The sequence below is a fragment of the Lepisma saccharinum genome, chromosome 2 (genome assembly GCF_977018435.1).
Source record: "Lepisma saccharinum chromosome 2, izLepSacc3.1, whole genome shotgun sequence".
NCBI classification, from domain to species: domain Eukaryota; kingdom Metazoa; phylum Arthropoda; class Insecta; order Zygentoma; family Lepismatidae; genus Lepisma; species Lepisma saccharinum.
The window spans coordinates 130,262,601-130,282,974 of NC_139230.1; the positions used below are offsets into that span (position 1 = coordinate 130,262,601).

The 20,374-nt window shown below is 35.9% G+C and overlaps 1 protein-coding gene across 1 annotated transcript in view; it reads right to left on the reverse strand.

Annotated features, from left to right (window-relative positions):
• Positions 1-4,459: 4,459 nt before the first annotated feature.
• LOC145984498 (follicle cell protein 3C-1-like) overlaps positions 4,460-20,374 on the reverse strand; it is a 215,888-nt gene continuing 199,973 nt past the window's right edge. The window contains exon 5 of the mRNA XM_083118154.1: positions 4,460-4,685. Within this exon, the coding sequence (XP_082974280.1) occupies positions 4,542-4,685 (144 nt within the window). The 3' untranslated portion in view covers positions 4,460-4,541. The remainder of the gene's footprint in view (positions 4,686-20,374) is intronic.

The following is a 20,374-nucleotide window of genomic DNA, read 5'->3' on the forward strand; positions in this document are numbered from 1 at the left end:
CACGAAGGCGTATAGGGGGTGTGGGGGTAACGCCCCACACTTTCTTGATCCGGTCCTATAAATAAAAGGTAAATTTCCTGGTCAAGCATTTCTAACCCTCCCTGACTTTTCAAAAGAAATGGTTCTTGAATGTGATAGTTCGTTGAAGGCTATGGTGCTTGTCTAATGCAAGAAGGTAAACTGAAGCCAGTGTATTTCTTTTTGAGCAGATTGAAAAAGGCAGATCATTATAAAACAATATATGAACTAGAATTAACTAGCCTAGTTCAGACATTAGAGAAGTTCTAGTATTTTTTAATTTTTTTGCAATGTCAAAGATTTGTTATCAGAGTAGAAAACAAAGCAATATTCCATATATATATTTATTTTCTTTTTGTGCGAGCCATAGGCTGCACGCACTACATATTTTTGATTCTTCTTCACTATTTTGTTACATTTAGTCTTCTCTTAAGCTGTCTCTTACTTTGTCCCCTATATACACATTCTTCCCCTCCTTCGCCAGTTCTTCTTCGAGTCTTTCTTTCTTCCTCCTTTTCCCACTTCTCTTTTCCTGCACTCTCACCGAAAAACGCATATATTTTGCTTTACATACACTTACACTATAAAGATGGCTCGTCGGGAGCATGACCACTCGTTTCGTTGAATTCTCTAATAGCTTTCCCCCGCCATTCTCTTACTCCTCCCAAGTATTTTCCCACTTGCTGCCCCGCTTCGTTTATCTTTATTCTGTCGTCTACCACTTCTATCCCCTCTATACCTGTTAAGTTTTTCATCCATTTGTCCCTTAGGTCACGTGTAGAAGGGCAGTTCAGTAGGATATGCTTATCCGTCTCCTCCCCCTCGTACAAAGGACATATCGTTTCCGCTGCTTCTTTTCTCTTTCTTAGTTGTTTCAATCCCCCTAATCTGAACCATGCCAGCGCGCCTCTTTCTTTTTTTCCCACAACCTGGATATATTTCGCTTTCCCCCATTCTCTTACTCTTAGCTGTTCCCTGATTGAGGTCTTTGTTTGGCAGTCTACTATTATTTCTTGTCTGTCTATGTCGAGTGACCTGTCTCTGATTTGATTTTGTGTTAAGATGCCCCCCTTCCTCCCTCTTCCCATACCCAACCCATTCCGCTATTATATAAGATATTTTACACTTCCAGACCCCAGTTGTAAACGTTTTCCTCCCTTGTCTGTATTTCCAAACATTGTCCCCTCAGCGTAGTTTGGCCCTCTTGTGATAATCGCATCCAATATTTAACAACTCTCATCCGTGCTTGTACCGCGTCTCTGTTCAGGCCCAATTCCTTGAGAATCCCACAGTTGGCCGTGCCTCTGCTTACGCCCAATACTCTCTTTTAAAATTATGTTTGTATGCCAATTATTGTGTTGTCCCCCCTTGACCCCTACAGTTCTGTTCCATAGTTTAATGTAGGTAATACTATTGATGAATAGAGGATTTGAATGACCGGGAAAGGCATTTGAGGTGCTATATTTATTGTCCTTATGACTTGTTCTATTCCCAATTTTGTTTTAGTTTTTATTGCCCTTATGTGATGTGTCCAACTCCCTGTCATGGAGAGTGTTGCCCCCAGGTATGTGAAGTTTTTAACCCGCTCGATTAAATAACCCCAGTATGTCCATATCTCCTGTCGGCTAAATATGTAGATATTTTTTAAACCAATTTTGTTCTAATGTTTACCTTCATTTTATATTTGATGTACCCCTCATATATGCCATCTATGCCCCTTTGAAGACCCTCTATTGTCTTGGACAAGATGACTATGTTGTCTGCATACAAAAGGACTGGTAGTATACTTTGCACTCATATATATGGGATAGAATCCTGGTCCATTTTAATATCATGCCCTACCCAATCTATGAACAGTAAAAATAGCACTGGTGATAGGATGCATCCTTGTTTGAGTCCTCTGAGCGAAGGCTGCAATGCCGAGACTTGGTTTCCTTCGCATCTTACTCCGAATTCTACCCTCGCATATATTGCTTGCAGTGCTCTGATCATCTGACATTCCCTTCTCATACAGTTTTCCCCACAAAATATCCCTATGAACTTTGTCGAATGCTTTTTCAAAATCAATGAAACATGCGTATAATTTCCCCCGCTTCTGTTTTATTATCCTCTGTAAGAGTGTTTGTAATATGTTTGTCTAACGTGCTCTACCCTATCCTGAAGCCCGCTTGTAGTGGTGAGATTTTGTCGAATATTTCTGTCCATTTCTGGATCCTACGGTTTAAGATGTGTGTGTAAATTTTACTCGATATAGGTAATAAAGAAATGCCCCTGAAATTGTTTGCGTCATTCTGTCCCATTTCCCTTTATAAATAGGACAGATTATGGAGCTTGCCCAGTCCTTCGGAAAGTACCCCTCTTTAAAAAATTGTCAATTAATTTGCTTTGTGCTTCCACCATATGAATGTCAGTTTCGTTGGCTTTGAAAAATTCCGCCCCAATGGAGTCAAGTCCTGCAGCTTTCCCCTTTTTCAGTTTCCTCATCGCTATTTTTATCTCATCGACCCCTATATCTTTGTCGAGAATCGGAACAAAATCCCCTAAAAAGTATATTTCCCGCGTAACTTCTAGGCGTAGTGCCCCCCCTTCTCCCCCCGACGACACGGTGACAGTGTGCTTCCCAAATGTAAGGTTCAATATGTGCGCAGTTGCTCTTTAGGACCTCCTAATTTCCGTAATATGCCCCACAAAGCTATGTTGTTCTTCTCTGCTACGGCCTTTGTAATATCTTCAAAATTTCCTTGTTCCCATTTCTCCTTTTCTTCCTTTAAAATGTTGAAAAGACCTAAGAAATATAGTAAATTTGCAAGGTGGATTGATTTTTTTAGTTCTTCAATAAGTTTTGATATACATCGTATTCCATTATCAAACAATTTAATCGCAGACTTTCTTTCAAGAATGTATGATAATTCTCAGTACCATACAGATTATTTAGATAAGGCTTAAATTGATTTTGTTAGTATGGGGGTTTTCCTACATTGTTAATTCCATTGATTGATTTGCTATATTATGCTTCGCTTTTTGTGCCACTTTTGGCTAATTTGTGAAGATGGGAATGAGTGATTAAATTATGATAATAATGAATGGACACTCACAAACATCCATCCGCAGGCCGAGATTCGAACCCGTGACCTCTGGTGTTGTAACGCTATGTACTAACCACTCCGCCGCGGGGGCCGGCTATTAAATTCCATTTTACCTGATCAAGATAAAGGTGATGACATAAAGGTCATAAAGAACTAAATCATTAATGTTCATGAAAATGTTTTTAATCATTGTGTACGTAATGGAATTTTTTATAAGAATACTAGAAATAAATGACAGCCATTCAAAGTGGAGGATATTCAAAATGGTTCAAAATTTTGAGGAAACATCAAAGAAATATTACTTGGGAAAATATGGTTGACATGTAAATGTTAGTGTAACAAGTTGTAAACTGTATTATTATGCATCCCTTTCAGAGAGTTGTGATATTTTTAAACCTTTCCAAGTAGATATATTTGGTATCAAGCATTACAACAAGTTTCGTCAAAAATAATAATTTGCATGGAATTGGTTGCAAACATATTAGTCCCTGAAATCCTAAAGAAAACTTATGGGAAAGAATGATAAGTATTGAAACAAGATTGTATGTAATACAAATATTTTGACCACGTAAATTGGTTGGTGGAATAAGACATCATAAAGCTGGTTTCCAATCATAATTGCTTTGTTTTGACAGGTATTGTTCATTGATATGTAATGTTCAACAATTACGAGTTTACTATGATTTGCATTTCTTTGTGCGCCGCGTTGTATTCAGTTGTTTAAGGGGAGTTTGCGAATTAACGGGGTGGTCGATGCTGGGGATTTTCAGATATTAAACTACACCAAATTAAATATTCCTTATCTGATACATTGAAAATATATTTTTTCAATTTTTTTATATTTTTCTCAATTTTGTTCACATAATGCTATATTTCTATCCCTGCCAGGGAAGTTTTTATTCTCCTGAAATAAAATTACTTCTGAATTATTCAGTGAAATTGGCAATGGTCCAAAGATATCACATCTCTCTAAAAGGGGTGCTTAATAATTTCTGATGACAAGGTACCCATTGGAGTTAGTTTTATTTCGTTCCTTAGCTAGTTTAAACAATTTACAACTTGTTACTTACTGTATTCTTTACATCGATAACCAAATTTTCCCAAATAAAATTTATTTGAAGTTTCCTCAAAACTTTGGACCAATTTGAATGTAACCTAGTGCGAAACACAGAATGGTAAAATTATTTGGACATTTTTCAAAATATTAGTCTTCTTTCCTTCTGTTGTATGATTTGCTATCACTTAAGAGTAAAGTTTCCTAGTAAAGGTTGAATGTTAAACTTTTATATTTCATTCCTTTAAAACAGAACAGTACTTTAGTTGAATTCATGTTATTTAAGTAAACTTGGTTACAAAAAGCATATAAAAAGAACAATATCCGTTCAGTTGGTCGTAATATTGTTTGTAGAGACATTAGGAAACAAAGCGTTCTAGGAATCAGGGAATATCCTGTTGATGGCCTGGTCCATAATCACACGGAGCAATCCTCTTGTTTTCGCAACAAAATAATTTGTTGTTGGACATACCAGTGTATTCCCAACCAATTTGACAGCATTTTATGAACAACAAAGCCTGTAAAGACTGATAAGAAACACATGGTAATTTCTCTTTACTGATTGGAAAAGTTATTACAAAATTGTAGTGCCTGGATACATTTGAATGAAAAATCCGTCCTTAATTTAACGCGTACAATATAAATATGCCACTAAATTTCAAACGTTACTTTCATATTACTTATCGGATAATATACTTAGAAGACATCTAAGAATGATGGGTAATGTATGCAAGTAAGTACATAAAACAACCTGTAAATGGGAGTTAACTTGTAAATAGAAATTTCCAGAAAGAAAAATTATGTTAACATGTTATTATCACAATTACTGATATTAATCTAGAGGTAGGAAAATGACAAATTGCAGAGACAAAATATATTCTAGGAGTTTTATACACGGAAGAGTGAAACTTTTTTTTCCTTTTCTTGTGTCTGTATAATTTATCTACACCTTACCCAGAAAACTGTCTCCGATATCACTGTGCAACAAATTTTAACATTTTTCTGCAAATGAAATTAGGTGTTTTATGCTAAAGTGCATGTCCTGATCTCAGATATGCCTGAAAAATTGAGTATCACAACACACGGTTTTTAGATTCAGAGAGTGGTCCGAAAATCATTACCATGTACAGCATGCACACAACACTGACATATCCTTCAAGCTTTCGTACTTTAGGTACAATAATGTCTGCAAAGGCACGAGACATTAAAAGAAAATGAAAAAGTATATTTGGAAACATAGAAAAAAATTATAAACGGTATTACGTATTAAAAAATCGTACATGTTCTTACCAGTACATTTGGAAATAGGCCTCTCTGGGCGGCATTTTGTTTGTTGATCTATGTCTTTTCCTGTAGAGAAACTAATAGTTGCCTGCTAACATCAAGGTGTCCCAACTAAATTGGTATATCCTTTCCATTTACATCATGTCCTTATGAAAACGTTCTCCCTAAAACGCCAAACGATTTCCATGCTGCTGATGTAACTCAATTTATTACTGCTTTGAATCTCTTGTCATTGAGGAGAATGCTTATTTGAGATACCATAAAAACGCTGTCATTACTTTAGGCTCAGAAACTTCTCTCTTGGGCACGGAGCCATCTTTTCCAAGACTATCACAAAAACCCCATCGAACTAAGTTTGATGTGAAATGGAGATAAAATTATTTTTACTGGTGGAACTAAAGGTGTTTGACGAACATTAGTCTCGCCACTCTTCACTCTTATCATTCTCTAGTTTTGGCATTATTTCTTCATGTAGTAGTTGATGAGATGTCTCAGTGGTAAAACAAAATATCAACAGAACTTTGTATAATCTGCTTGTAAACCAGCAAGTAGTGCCACAACTTTCATATCACTGCAGACATTCCAAGCATGTGCTTCGTAGATGATCGCTTTCACTAGTGTTACCTTGGTGCTATAGGTCTCCTTGATTCCCATACAGCATGCTCCATGAGAGAGGGCAACTGAATCCTATTATGAAGAAGAACAGCCTTCAGACTAAGTTTGGATGAATCCACAAAGCCACCACAAAATATTTCGTTGGTTGTTCATTAAAGTTGATTGTATGGTTGGTAGGGTAAACATTACATCCACAGTATAGTGAAAACATTATAATGTACTGGTTTTCACAAACTGAAACAAAGTACGTAGCCTGACACGTCACCGGTAGAAGGTAAACGTAGAACTAATAAAGTAGGAGGCAAAATGCCTGCAGTGTTGCCAGCTCAAAATGTGAAAATCTACCCATATCGGATATGAGTATTTTTGAACTTGTAGTGGAGGCGTAAAACTGATTGCATATTTGAAATCAGCATACCAAAATTAAATGCTGAAATAACTTTTGCACACTGTATTATATGTGTGATCCAATTTTTCCATTCTTGGTGATATGATATTTTTATATGTACTGCAGTCACTAACATTCCAGTAACCTAGGTCTCGCAACGACCATCATTATTGTATCGAGAGTTTGATGCATTGATTGGTTTCATTTTTACGTCACTTTTACGCTACTTTTGGCTGATCGTGAAGATAAGAATGAGTGATTGATGATATGACGAAATTAATGAAGGGAAAGTCACACAGCACACTCATGCCCATGCAGGGAATCAAACTTTTGTGATTGAGCTGCATTAAATTATGTATAATCATGATATAATCACGCTAAGAGGAAGAAGAGATCAAATATGTTCAATAGTTCGTTGTTTATCACGATTGCAACGATCCTGCTAGATCGTTACAAAGTTACGCATTTGTTCTTTTTATTGTCATTGTTGAGTAGCATTGTATAATCTTATCGGTTTTGTTATCGCTTCTGCATAGGATTTCACTGCTATGATTGGTAGAGAATGTAGTTTTACCATCTCTCACCAGGGAGCGTTATTGTTATAATAGTTCCTTGTTAACCTGTATAGATGGCACGCAATGTTAAGCAGCGCTCTCGTAGTTCACGAGTATTCACTAGAGGCGCTGGCGCTGCGCTCAGAATTGTATATAAGCAGCGACGCGGCCCTTGCCGCGAGAGAGGAGACACGCCCGATCCTGGTAATCCCCGGTCATGGACCAGGGGAAACCAAGGAAGAGAGTCCACAAGAAACGACACAGAAACGAAGTAAATGATGAGAACACTACCACCAGCGAGTACGACAGCGACCGCCACCTCGCGTCGCAGCCAAGCAGTCAGCCTAGCAGTCAGACACGAGACAACAAGCCAGTTACCTCACCACCAACACAGACACGCAGACCACCCTGCATATCAGTATTCAGCACGACTGGTGTGGAAATAGCCAACCTAATAACCGCTGTTGTTAACAACCGGGCTAAATTCATCTATACCCGAGGATGTTGCACAGTTACAACGCCCGACCATCGGGATTTCACAAAAGTTTGTGAATTCCTTAACAACAAAAAGATAGGATACGCATACGGCTCCTCAGCCGCTGCGAAACTCAAGGTTATCCTCCGACAACTCCCGGCGGATTTAAACCCCGAGGATGTGGCATCATATTTGACCAAGGCACACGCATTCACCGTCCACAGTGCCAGTCGCTTGAAGGCTCCAACCCGACGCTCTCAGCACGCTACTGATGTAGATCAAGCTACCCCTGGTCCCACTCCGTCCAGGCGATCATTACCTTTAATAATGATCGTCTTGCCGAATGTCCCGAAGTCGCACGAGATTTACCAGCTAGACCTATTGGGCCAATACTCGATGAGGGTGCAAAAATACCACTCTACACAGGTACTCCAATGCCACGCGTGCCAGAGGGTCGGGCACGGTCAGCGGCATTGCTTCGCTCCGCCCCGCTGCGTTAAGTGCGCGGGAGCTCACCGCTTTGCTGACTGCCCGGAAAAGGACCGGGCCACACCACCACGATGCGTAAATTGCAACTAGCAGCATTATGCCAGCTACAGAGGCTGTCCGCTCTTCAAAAAGATCAAAGCAGAGAGGAAAATCCCATCTGACAACAGACGCCGAACTCCAACCCGGCCAATTCGACAGGAAGCACCAGTGACGTCATCCGCCACGCCTCCAAATTTTCCTGGGAACAATGTCTAACCGCCCCTCTTGCGACAGATGCAGAGGGAAATGTATTTGAAGATGTAAAAACTTTATTATTGTAAATAAAATTGTCGACACCTGTTTATGAATCGTGAAAACAAGATGCAGTCCCCCTTAAAAGATGACGTTCCGACCGATTAAGGTAAAAAAAAAATGCCAGTTAGTTCTGTGTTGACTCTTCGAAGACTCTTGGTCGAGCTCTGAGTAGTGTAAAAATGTACGTTCAAATCAATACTTGGTACGAGGCCTATTATTTTTATTAATTTTAACACAGTGGAAAACCTATTTTGATGATGTTTTTGTGGATTTTATACAATTGCAAATATGTGATTTTTCCTCTCGTACTTCGTACGAATGTCATAATTTCTTTCGAGTTAGAATACGTAACGCCTACACCCACGCACACCTACACCCACCCACACCTACACCCACCTACACTCACCCACACCTACACCCACCTACACCTATTTACTTCCGGTCCACTTCCGGTCTACTTCTGGTCCACTTCCGGTCTACTTCACAGACACCTGTGAGTTTTTCCAGTTTTTTAAGTATACAAGTGCATATATTTTAACGGTTCAAAGCCGTACTTGGTACGAGGCCTATTGCCTAATCATTAATTTAACTACAATGGAAAACCTATTTTGATGATGTTTTTCTTGATTTTATACTATTGCAAATCTGTGATTTTTCATCTCATACTTCGTACGAGTTTCATAATTTCTTACGTGTTAAAGTACGTAACACCTACGCATAAGTACGCACACCTACGCATACCCACACCTACACCCACGCACACTTACACCTACACCTACACCCACGCACACTTACACCTACACCTACACCCACGCACACTTACACCTACACCTACACCCACGCACACTTACACCTACACCTACACCCACGCCCACCCATGCCCACCCACGCAATGCAACAAGTTATTACGCAGACCCGTATCTAGCTGTTGTTGGTTATGACGTAATGGGTGTCTTCTGATTGACTTACTGTTTCGGATGTTTTCATCCGAGCTTAGGTTACTTAAAGGGTTTTCGCATTACAGATCAGTTAGTATCGTGAGAGTGTTTTGAAGATTACGGATGTGTTGTTGCAGTGTTAAAAGTTAAGCATTTAATTTATTTTAAAGCTACATACTATTTTATTATTTTTAAGTTTAAAAAAGTGAATCAAGTAATTTTTTATAGTAATTTCGATCAGATTGAATTTTGTTGTCATTAGATGTTACTTTTTGTCTCCAGAAATTCTGTATAAATAACATAGCTGAAAATTTTATCATAATAGCAACAATTATTTTATTTTGAAGTTGGTTCAAGTTGTTTTTCACACAGATTGAATTTGTATAAATTTGTATTTGTATTGAATTTTGTATTTTTCCCCGAGAATATTTATATATAAATACCAGAGCTGAAAAAAATATAATTATAACTATTGTTTTTTAAATTACATTCTATCAATTATCGTAAGTTTAAAAGTGTTTTTTAGTAAATATAATCTTATTGAATTTTGAGTTGATTGTGCGTCTTATTGTTATTTACTTAAAACATATTAAAAAAATATGTCATCTACAAAGTTCATCGAATGTGTTATTTGTGGGAAATTCATCTCCAAAACTAATATTACACACATAGGGCAAGATGTAGCGAAACAGGTTAAAAAAATAAATCGTTCTTTACCTACTAAGCCTTATACCCAATGTGGAAAAATAATGAGCATTCCTAATTTAAGTCAACACATGAAAATTTGCAAGGCATCAACCGGATATGGAACATTGAAAAGAGAAATTGATCATCCTGAAACTGAAGCTTCTACTTCCAAACAAATTAAGATGTCTAATGACCAAAAGCCGATTAGATCTGCATTCAACAACCAACTCCTGGATTCTCTTTCTACTTCGAAACCAGGCTGTGATATTTCTAGTTTTTTGAGTGAAATTAAAACATCTACCATAAATATTTTGAAAAATAAACTGGAAAAGAACTCCATAAAAGTACATGTTGATCTAATCTGTAAATATAAGAAAACCGATGGTACAAGAATTTTTTTTCCACAAAACGAAAAAACAAGTTCTTTATTTGGCAGACATTGATAATTTGAATAGTTTTTATTCTAATCTTACTAGTGAATTGCTTAGGAAACATGACGAATTCGAAGCTAAGGGATCAGGTTAGAAGTCCTCACACATTAATCGCTTATGTAAACAAATTTACACCTTTTTCTGCTTCAAGCTACGTTCCACTAACGGTAGAAATTCAGCATAAGAGAGCCGTGCTGAACATTTATAACACTTTGATTTGATTTTTGATTTGATTTAGTTTATTTTACTTCGCGTTTTGTGCCTCTTGGCTAATTTGCGAAGATGGGGATGAGTGATGAAATGATGAAATTGATGAATGGACATTCACAAACAACCAAGCCCGACCGGGATTCAAACCCGGGACCCTTGGCGTCGCAGCGCGATGTGCTAACCACTCGGCCACAAGGTCGGGCAACATTTATAACACCGACAATATGTGTTTTACGTGGTGCATTTTAGCAGTACTTCACCCGGTTCATTGTTCAAATCATCCAGAACAGGTTAGTCATTACACACAATTCGTAGACGAGATTGAATATGCTAGGACAGGCATCGAATACCCTGTTGCTATTTCTGACATAACAAAGTTTGAAAACAGGGTACGAAATGGAGAAGGAAAACGATTAGCTATAAATGTATATTCGTATACTTCAGTTAAGAATGTTGTGCATCCTGTTAGGATAACTAATATTGTTGTTGACGAAATCAATCTGCTTCTCATTGCTGACGATCATGTTCATCATTACACGCTAATTCGTTCACTCTCTCGCTTAGTTAGAAGCAAAAAAACCAAGCATAATGCACACATCGAAGTTTGTCCAAGGTGTTTAACCGTATTCGACGATCTTGACCAACGTAATTACAAATAGATAAACAATATATATATATCGCGGACCGAATGTTATTGAACTCTTTTTTAAAAAGATGGTGGAGGAGGTTGAGAACATTGGTAGCTTCTTATGCCAATCGAAATCAATGCTTCCATTATCGAGCCATGAACTTCAATCTTGCAATAATATTGAAATGTGTCCGGTGTGTGATGAACAGTTTACTGATGAGAATCGGAAAATATTTCACCATAATAATTTCACCGGAAACTACATTAGTGGAATTTGTAACACCTGCAACCTCAAGATCCAGAAGCCCAAATTCGTACCAATATTTTTCACAATGGATCCAATTATGACTTCCATTTTTTAATTAGGAATCTTGGATACGATACGCAAAAAATAAATATTCTTGCTCAAAACGAAGAACGTTATATTTCTATAAGTAAAAAATTTAAAATTCCAGGAAGGAATGCAATCATAGAGATTAGGTTTCCAGATTCTTTTAGATTCCTATCGGCAAATCTCGATATACTCGCAATAGCGAGTAAACTTACTAAGGAACAATTTTAAATTACATAAGCTAGTTTCCCAACATACACATAGAGCTGATTAAACGTAAAGGCATTTATCCTTACGAATATGTAACCGATGAATCTAAATTTGACGATGACACTCTCCCATCTCAAAAAAATTTCAATCAACTGAAAAAAAAACGGAATTACGAATGAAGAGTAAGAACATGCGAAATTAATTTAAAAGGAATTGAGTTGCAATACTCTCGGCGATTATCACGATGGATATCTCAAATTAGACATAACGATACTTGCTGATGTATTTCAGGTATTCAGAAAAACAGTAATAAATATTTATAAATTAGATCCAGCATACTTCTACAGTCTTCCTGGTTTGGCGTGGTCTGCTATGTTGCTCCAGACCAGGATCAAGTTGGAATTGATATTGGATGTGGACATGTTACTTTTTATAGAAAGAGGGATACGTGGGGGGATGGTGCAATGCTACAGATACATGCAAAGGCAAACAATATTCACATGTCTGGGAATCAATATGATGCAAATCGACCATCGAATTACATATTTTACGCTGACGTAAATAATCTCTACGGGTTCGCAATGATACAAAAACTTCCACACGGAGGATTCGAGTGGATAGATCCCATTTCAATTGATATTAATCATTTCGACGATCGTGAATTTGGTCTGTTCATTGAGGTAGACATTGAATTTCCAAATAACTTGAATGATATTTTTTTCGATTTACCTCCGGCTCCCGAAATTAAATGTCCACCTGATTGTAATCAAAACAAGCTTATGTTAACTCTAGAGAGAAAAGAGAAATATGTCGTCCACTACAAGAATCTCCAGTTTTTGATTGGGAAGGGTGTTCAGGTAGTAAATGTAAGAAGAATTCTCAAGTTCAAACACTCTTCATGGTTAAAATATTATATTGAGACCAACACGAGATACAGAACAGCTGCCATATCAGAATTAGGTAATGATTTTTATAAACTAATGAATAATGCCGTTTATGGAAAAACGATGGAAAACGTCAGAAAGCATATAGACATAAATTTGGTTTCAGGTAATAATAAATGTAGAAAATTGGTATCTGATCCTAGATTCAAATCGCGAAAAATTTACAAGGAGAATTTGACACTTTTTAATCTAGATATAAAATTAATAAAATTCAGAAAACCTATTTACGTTGGTGCAACAGTTCTCGACTTGTCAATACTGTACATGTTCGAATTTCATTATAATATTATGAAACCCTTCTATAATAATAAGCTGTCAATTTTGTACATGGACACCGATAGTTTTATTTATGACATACAAACACCTAACCTCTACGAAGATCTTAAACATCCTTCCATCCTTGGGTATTTCGAAATTTCTTCCTACCCTCAACCTAACAGATTTGGAATTCCTTCCCACAACAAGAAGTTTCTCGATAAGTTCAAAGATGATATTATTATAACAGTGATATTATTGTTGAGTTCGCTGGTTTGCGTTCGAAGATGTATACATTCAGAACAGAAAGTAGCGTCACGAAGAAAGCAAAAGGAACGTGCAAAGATACCGTGGAAAACAAACTAACATTCCAGGATTATATTGATTGCCTTTCTTCACAGTCGAGGATACTTCGAGAGGATAATAGAATACAAAGGTCAAACCATGAGATTACAAAGAATAAAATAAAAAAAGTAGCCCTGGATCAACACGACTACAAGAGGTGTATCCTCGAGTGTGGAATCCATACCTTGCCTTGGAGACACTTTAGTTTAGAAGTTAATAATAATAAGATGCAGTCAACACATGTGAAAAAAAAACAATCCTAACATAAAACCAAAATTTTGAAAATAACAAAAAGAAATCCTACATGTAGTCTAATTTTTATATATTATTCTCTCCTATTAAAATTTTTATATCACTCTTTCATTTTTTACATCATAAATATGTGATTTCTCCACAATTAAAATTACACTGCATATTGTACTTTCAGGTAGAGTTTAATGAAATTCACATACTAATTTAATATTCGTTCGATCATTTATAATTACCAATTTTCTTTTTGATGCATTTATTAAAAACATTGGTCTGTGAATTATGAACTCATCTGGATTATAATACATATCTATGTTAAATACAGTTACTCTTTAAAATGCACTATAAGCGTCATATAATTTTAAATAATCTTGTTCTGTAATGTTTAGAATATAATTTTCACGAGGAAATATTTCATTTCTGCCATTCTTCAGATACACGTTTTTAACTTTTAATTATCAAACTGGCTGCTATCTTTTGCCTGATTGTCATCTCTCCCTGTTTGAAACAGCACAGCTACAAACTCTGGCATGTCATATTGCAAAGATTGGAACTGATTAGTAAGGTCAAATTCACACAATTTACCCTCCAATGACCTCTGTGTGCATTGATAAGTATAAAATTGAATCGGAATATGAGGATCTTTCAAAATGTTGGCTTTGTATTTGAGAGCATAATTCGATTCATATTCAACTATAGGCATTCGCAACTCCATAGACTGGATCACACATTTCGCAGCTTCGGGTAAACTAGCCTCATTAGCTGTTCCATCTGCATTTAAAGTCTTGTATCTCATGATAGTATTATGATCATTGGGTGCTCTGCAAAATATGACACTCAAACCACCTTTCCACATAATTTCTTTATAATCAGAGAAAAATCCAAATAGCAATCTCATGGAGAACAGTACTATGTGACTTTTTGCTTGAATTTTTGTTCCAGCTTCGAACCCACCAACTTTATAATATGCACTCTCTGATTTTCACAGTTTCAATGTTCCCACTGTAGTGGATGTAATTCCAGGACAATCAATTCTGTCAATCACTGTACCATGCTTCCTGACTTCAATTTGAGAAAATAAGAATGGAACAAAATTATCTACAAGTTTTATATTACCAGGAGCTGGATATTCTTCACCATTGCTTTGTTTTACAATATCAAATTTTATATACAGATCAGATCTATGTGGATGAATAAACCCATCCCCCACCGTGATGTCATACTGTATCACTTTTTTGGGCTGATTCAAATTTGCAAATGCCCTCCTGTTTGGAGAGAAAGACTGTAATTCATAACTTCCCATATTTTCCGGCAAAATCGATTATTTCATTTTTCTCATTCGTAATTGTTATTTCTATGTAATTAACTTTATCAATAGAAACAGGGAAATAGTTTGTGGGATTGGGGAATAGAAGATAGGTTCCATAAATTCAGAATTCGGTTTAAATGTAGCAATAATACCTGTCTCCTTGTGACTACCAGTCGAATTTTCTTCTGATTTGATAATCATACCTTTGGCAATGTTCCAGTGAATATTCAATGTCTCAATAGCTAAGAATTTTGGTATAAATTTACCTATGTGCCTAACACCTGGTTCTAATTTGCAATTGTTCTAGAATCCTAAAAGTTCTCCCATGGGAGATAAGTCCACTGTTTCATTGGTTATTGCAATCTATACTCTGTGTGTTACAGAATTTTGAGAAAGCAAGACAGTGGTTGGAAGTTCAAATTGTAAAGCAGATAAGTTATACTGCCCAGGGGGAATAATTATTTTTTCATTACCTACTAATATAGTATTGTTGTAGGTAGTTACAGTCGGTATCAGATACATGCTGCAGAATGCTCTCAGAGCTATGGATTTTGGATAGGTAATATCATTGTGAAGATGTAGTTTCAAAACCGAAGTCTCGATGGAGAGATGAAAAATTCCAATATTTAATATATAATACAGCTTTTTGAAAATCTTTTAATATGATGTTTGGTATTTTATTTAAAATAATGAGCATCGTAATGTAAACATGGCCACATATAATTTGATCGAAATCTTGAATACGATCGTCGTTGTAATAAATTTTAATATGTTTCAAGTAACGAATTAATTCTGTAGGGGGTACCACTCCGAAAGAATCGAAAATAAAAGCATTGCCATTCTGTTTATAATAGCATATCCAGTGAGTACCAACATTTTCGGACTTGTCCAAATTCACTACGCCACATTCTTGAGAGTGAGGACTACCTTTAGGGAGAGAATCAGACATGAAAACCCCCCTGAAGTTTTTAATATTTTACTTTAATATTTTAATTAAAAATTCAATGTCTTGGTTGGTAAGAGCTTGTTTTTTTAATTTTCTGAGTGCTCTATACTTCACACCTTTGCCTATTTTTTTCTCTATGGCAAGATTATGACGCTTTTGCTCTTCTAGTTTTGCCTTATTCTTTTTTCGAATCAATTACAGTTTTGGCAATAGCAGCACTGCCCCCGGCTAAACTCCCAACTGCCCCCAATGCAACCAGGATAGCTGGAATGCTGAATATGAATCCTCCACTGTGTGTTTTCTTTCTTGCATTTTGCAATCTTTTTAATTGTGGCGTACTGAGTAATAGTTCATTCCGTTCCTTTTGGCTATACATTGTCTCTTCTTTTCTTGTTGTTTTTTAGTTAAAATCGAATTAAATTTTAAATTTTTAAGATCGTGATATGGTATTTGGTATACAACTCCTTTTGGTTTCATGTTGTTGTTGTTATTATTATTCTTTTTCAGGGTATTTATATTACAAACCCACCCTAATTTTGGTTTTGTATTCATAGTAATGGTTGTACCCAACGCTGTTATTTTTTCACCCAATGATGCATCTCTGCTTGTTAATCTTCCAAAAGCTGCCTCTTCTAGTTTTCGATCAGAAACATGACGATCATTCAGATCTTTGTGTGTGTTGTATGCAATATCATGTTCTTTACAAGCTGCATCCTGAGGAATAATACCCCTGTCCCCTCTTTCTATTCGTTTCTCAAGTTTTGTACCAGGACCACAATGTTGGTAACCAGGTACGTGTAACTCGAACGGAAGTTTATTAATAATATAATTTATTGAACCTCGACCCTCTGATATATTCCAGAATTTAGGAGGTTAAGTATTGATAATTTTAATTAAGTATTCTATACCTTTAGGATTGTTTACAATAAAATTATCTAATTTGTCACTAATCATGTTTACAATACCCATTTTCTCATTATGGAAATTATTGTTTCCAGCATTGTTCTTTCCTGCTGTAACCAGCAACCTAACTATAAATTTTCTCACATCGTTTACCCATACAAATTCTTTAGGTAGAGCATTGTATTGTTTTATACCACTACCTGTTTTTAGTTGATTCCAGATAGGTTTAATCAGATTTTTGTATTTATCTCCGTTGCTCGATTTCACACACTTTTGACTTGCATCCTTATTTTGGTACAAAGCATCAGAGAGAGTCAAAATTTCAGAGTAACTTTGATAATCAACTTCTGTAAAATTTTATGGTTGTTTTTTGGTAATGAGCTCCCATAGCCCTACGGTACCAGGATATCTGGACCAGCTGTTTCTCCCACCCAAATTAATTTTTATGTTGTCCCCTTCGAATGTAACTTAAATTTGCCAAATTTCCATACCACACCTTCATTTCCCTCCATAGTTGGATACAATCCAAATACTTCATCTTATTCGAATTTTCCTGTACTCAAATAATCCCTTGCCAAGGGACCCAACTCGATTTTCTCTGATTCTTCTATAGCTGCTTTAGCAGGTGGTTCCTTAGATACCAGAGGAGTGTAGATGCTGGATAAAGGGATAGGTGGAAAAATCTGAATAATGTTTTAGCAGTAAGAGGTACCAATTCATTGATGAGGTTTTTATTCTGTTCTGTAACACTCTTAATATCTTTACCAAGACCACTAATTGCATCGATAATAGGTTAGTCCTGACGCTTGTGTTGTTCGTAAAAACCTTGATTCTCTGATTTCCAACCTTTGAAACGTTTGGACAAGTACTCTCGTAATTTCGAATTATCTCCTATTTTATGTTTCGTCATATTTATTTTTTCATTAATGGTTATTTTATATAGTTTCAACGTTTAAAAAGTCGTTGATTTTATTTCTAAATTTACCATTGTTAGGTGTCCGAGTCATGTCGATGGTAACAAATCCAAAATCGTCGCTATTCCAACAAGATGAACAGAATTTTGAAAATTGTTTGTAATTAGTATGATCTTGACGAAACAAACAGATTAAGTTTGTATTATCTCGTAGTAATTCTTTGGGAATTTTGGAAAAGTTTGAGCTAAATAAAAGCAGTCTATTTCTTTGTGACGACCTTGTGTAAAAAAATTTCTAATTTCATTCTGATTTTCCAGAATAACATCATCGAACACCACAACATAATTTTTCAAGCATTGGTCGAGAGGTTTTATTGTTGATGCAAATGTAGCTATGCCCAGTAAATAGTACAGCTTCATGAGTTATTCGTATTTCGGTTGTTCTAACCTTTTTGAGAATACATACAAGTGTCTATTTTTTCAATCTAGCCAATTGCGGGCAAGCAAGAAATTATCAACTATCAAAATCTTTTTTTCCACAACCTGATGGGCATGCAATGATTCATCTTATGTTATCAGGTAACAACTCTCCATTTTTTATTAGTTTCCACTACATCTGGTAAACGCTGTACCACATTCCATGTTGGTGTCAAATAATCACTTGGTTTGCTTCTATCCAACTTTTGTCTGGCAGACCTAACCATTTCACATACAATTTATTATTTTTCTTCTTCAATATTTTCACGATTAGATATGTATCTCGATATTTTGTTTTACTAAGTTCCTCTTCATAGAATCTCCCTTTCAATATTTTGTTATGATTATCTTTTATTATATATGTATTTCTATTTCCTATTAAAACTTGAACCACTGAAAATAACTCCGTACTCCAATTTTTAGTAAAACCCTTATCGAGTAGCTGTTCATATTTACTAACCCTTACCTGATCCCCTATTTTAAACTTTGCTTCTTGCTAGTGTATGTATATTTTTTACAATAAACAGTACAAATCAATCGTTGCTCATCAGATTTGGTTACCTCAGCAGGTTACATGTGAATAGTACTATGTACTGTATTGTTGTAATCATGAACTAGCTCCTGTACACTTGTTAGCTCATTTCTCATAGTTGCCATAGTATCTTCTATGTGAGTTATGGTACCTTGTATCTTCCCAAAATCTTCATAAGTCTCCAACTGTAATTTGATGCCGGCAACGCTCCGAGCAATAACATTTAATTCAGAAGATGAAGATAAATTATTGATTAAATCTTCCAATGTCTGTAGTTTCGATTGAACTTCTGTTATAGCTGTTTGAGCTGTTCGGTATTCGTTCTCTGGATTTGTCTAAATTTATCAATTTCTTTTTTCAAGATGGCAATATTCTCTTCTAAGTTCTGAAGATTATTGAAGCTTAATTAGTAGATTTCTCAAACAAAAATTTAAGTTTTCCATCAATTTTTACTATAGGATCAATCAGTTGAGTTTGATGATTTGTAATCTCTGCTTGAATATTTCGATTTAGCGAATTCTGTAATATGTGTAAATCTGATTTCAGTTTCTTTAGACGTACATCTAAACTAGCCATCTCGCTTGAATTATCTGGAATCTCCTGTCGCCTTCTATTACCAAATATATCCATGTTTTTTTTGTTTTTTTTTGTTTTTAGGTATTTTATATATTAATAAGAGGATAGATTATTCTTATTTCGATAAACAGAGGAATCAATTTATCATACTCTTCAATTATCTCAGCACACAAAAAATTCACCAGCTTCCACATCATAAGACGTATCAAAAAGTAATGTGCTATGTTTAATTCTATACAAATTTCGACCTATTTGCAAAACTGCCGCATTCAGGGAGAATTGTTTATTTGAATTTTCCCACCAACAGGTAACTTATATGATGATAAGTTATTATTAAACACAAATAAGTGCTTTCCAGTATCCTCGTCAACATGAGACCAAATACTGTTCAAGTGAACAAGAAGTAACCCTTTCAATTGATGATAAATATATCTAAATACATCCATGTTTACTGGAATTCTCTCTACAGGCTGATTATGTTGTTGCTTTTAAACCCAAAAATATTGATGACGTTTTCTTTATATTAGCTATTTTTTTATTATATATAAAATATATATTTGTACTAAGTATAAAAAAATAATAAATACATCAAAACTCAATCTGATCGAAATTACTATGAAAAGAAATCCCTTGATACACTTTTTTAAACTTAAAATAATAAAATAGTATGTAGCTTTAAATGAAATTAAATGCTTAACTTTTAACACTGCTACAACACATCCGTACTCTTCATAACACCCTCACGATATTAACGGATCTGTAATGTGAAAACTCTTTAAGTAACCTAAGCGCGGATGAAAACATCCGAAACAGTAAGTCAATCAGAAGACACCCATTACATAATAACCAACAACACGCTAGATACGGGTCTGCGTATTAACTTGTAGCATTGTGTGGGTGGGCGTGGGTGGGCATGTTTGGGCGTGGGTGTGCGTGGGTGGTATAGGTGTACGTGGGTGTAGGTGTGCGTAGGCGTAGGTGTGCGTAGGTGTGCGTGGGTGTCAATGGGTGTTACGTACTTTAACTCGAAAGAAATTATGACACTCGTACGAAGTATGAGATGAAAAATCACAGATTTGCAATAGTATAAAATCAACAACCACACTTTTTACAGTGTGGCCTACTCTGGTACATTATACGGGAGATAGCAATATTTCTAGGCCTACCAGGTAGAACATACGCATTGTTCTAAGCAACGGTTTAGCTCGTGAATATAATTACTGTTGGGAGACG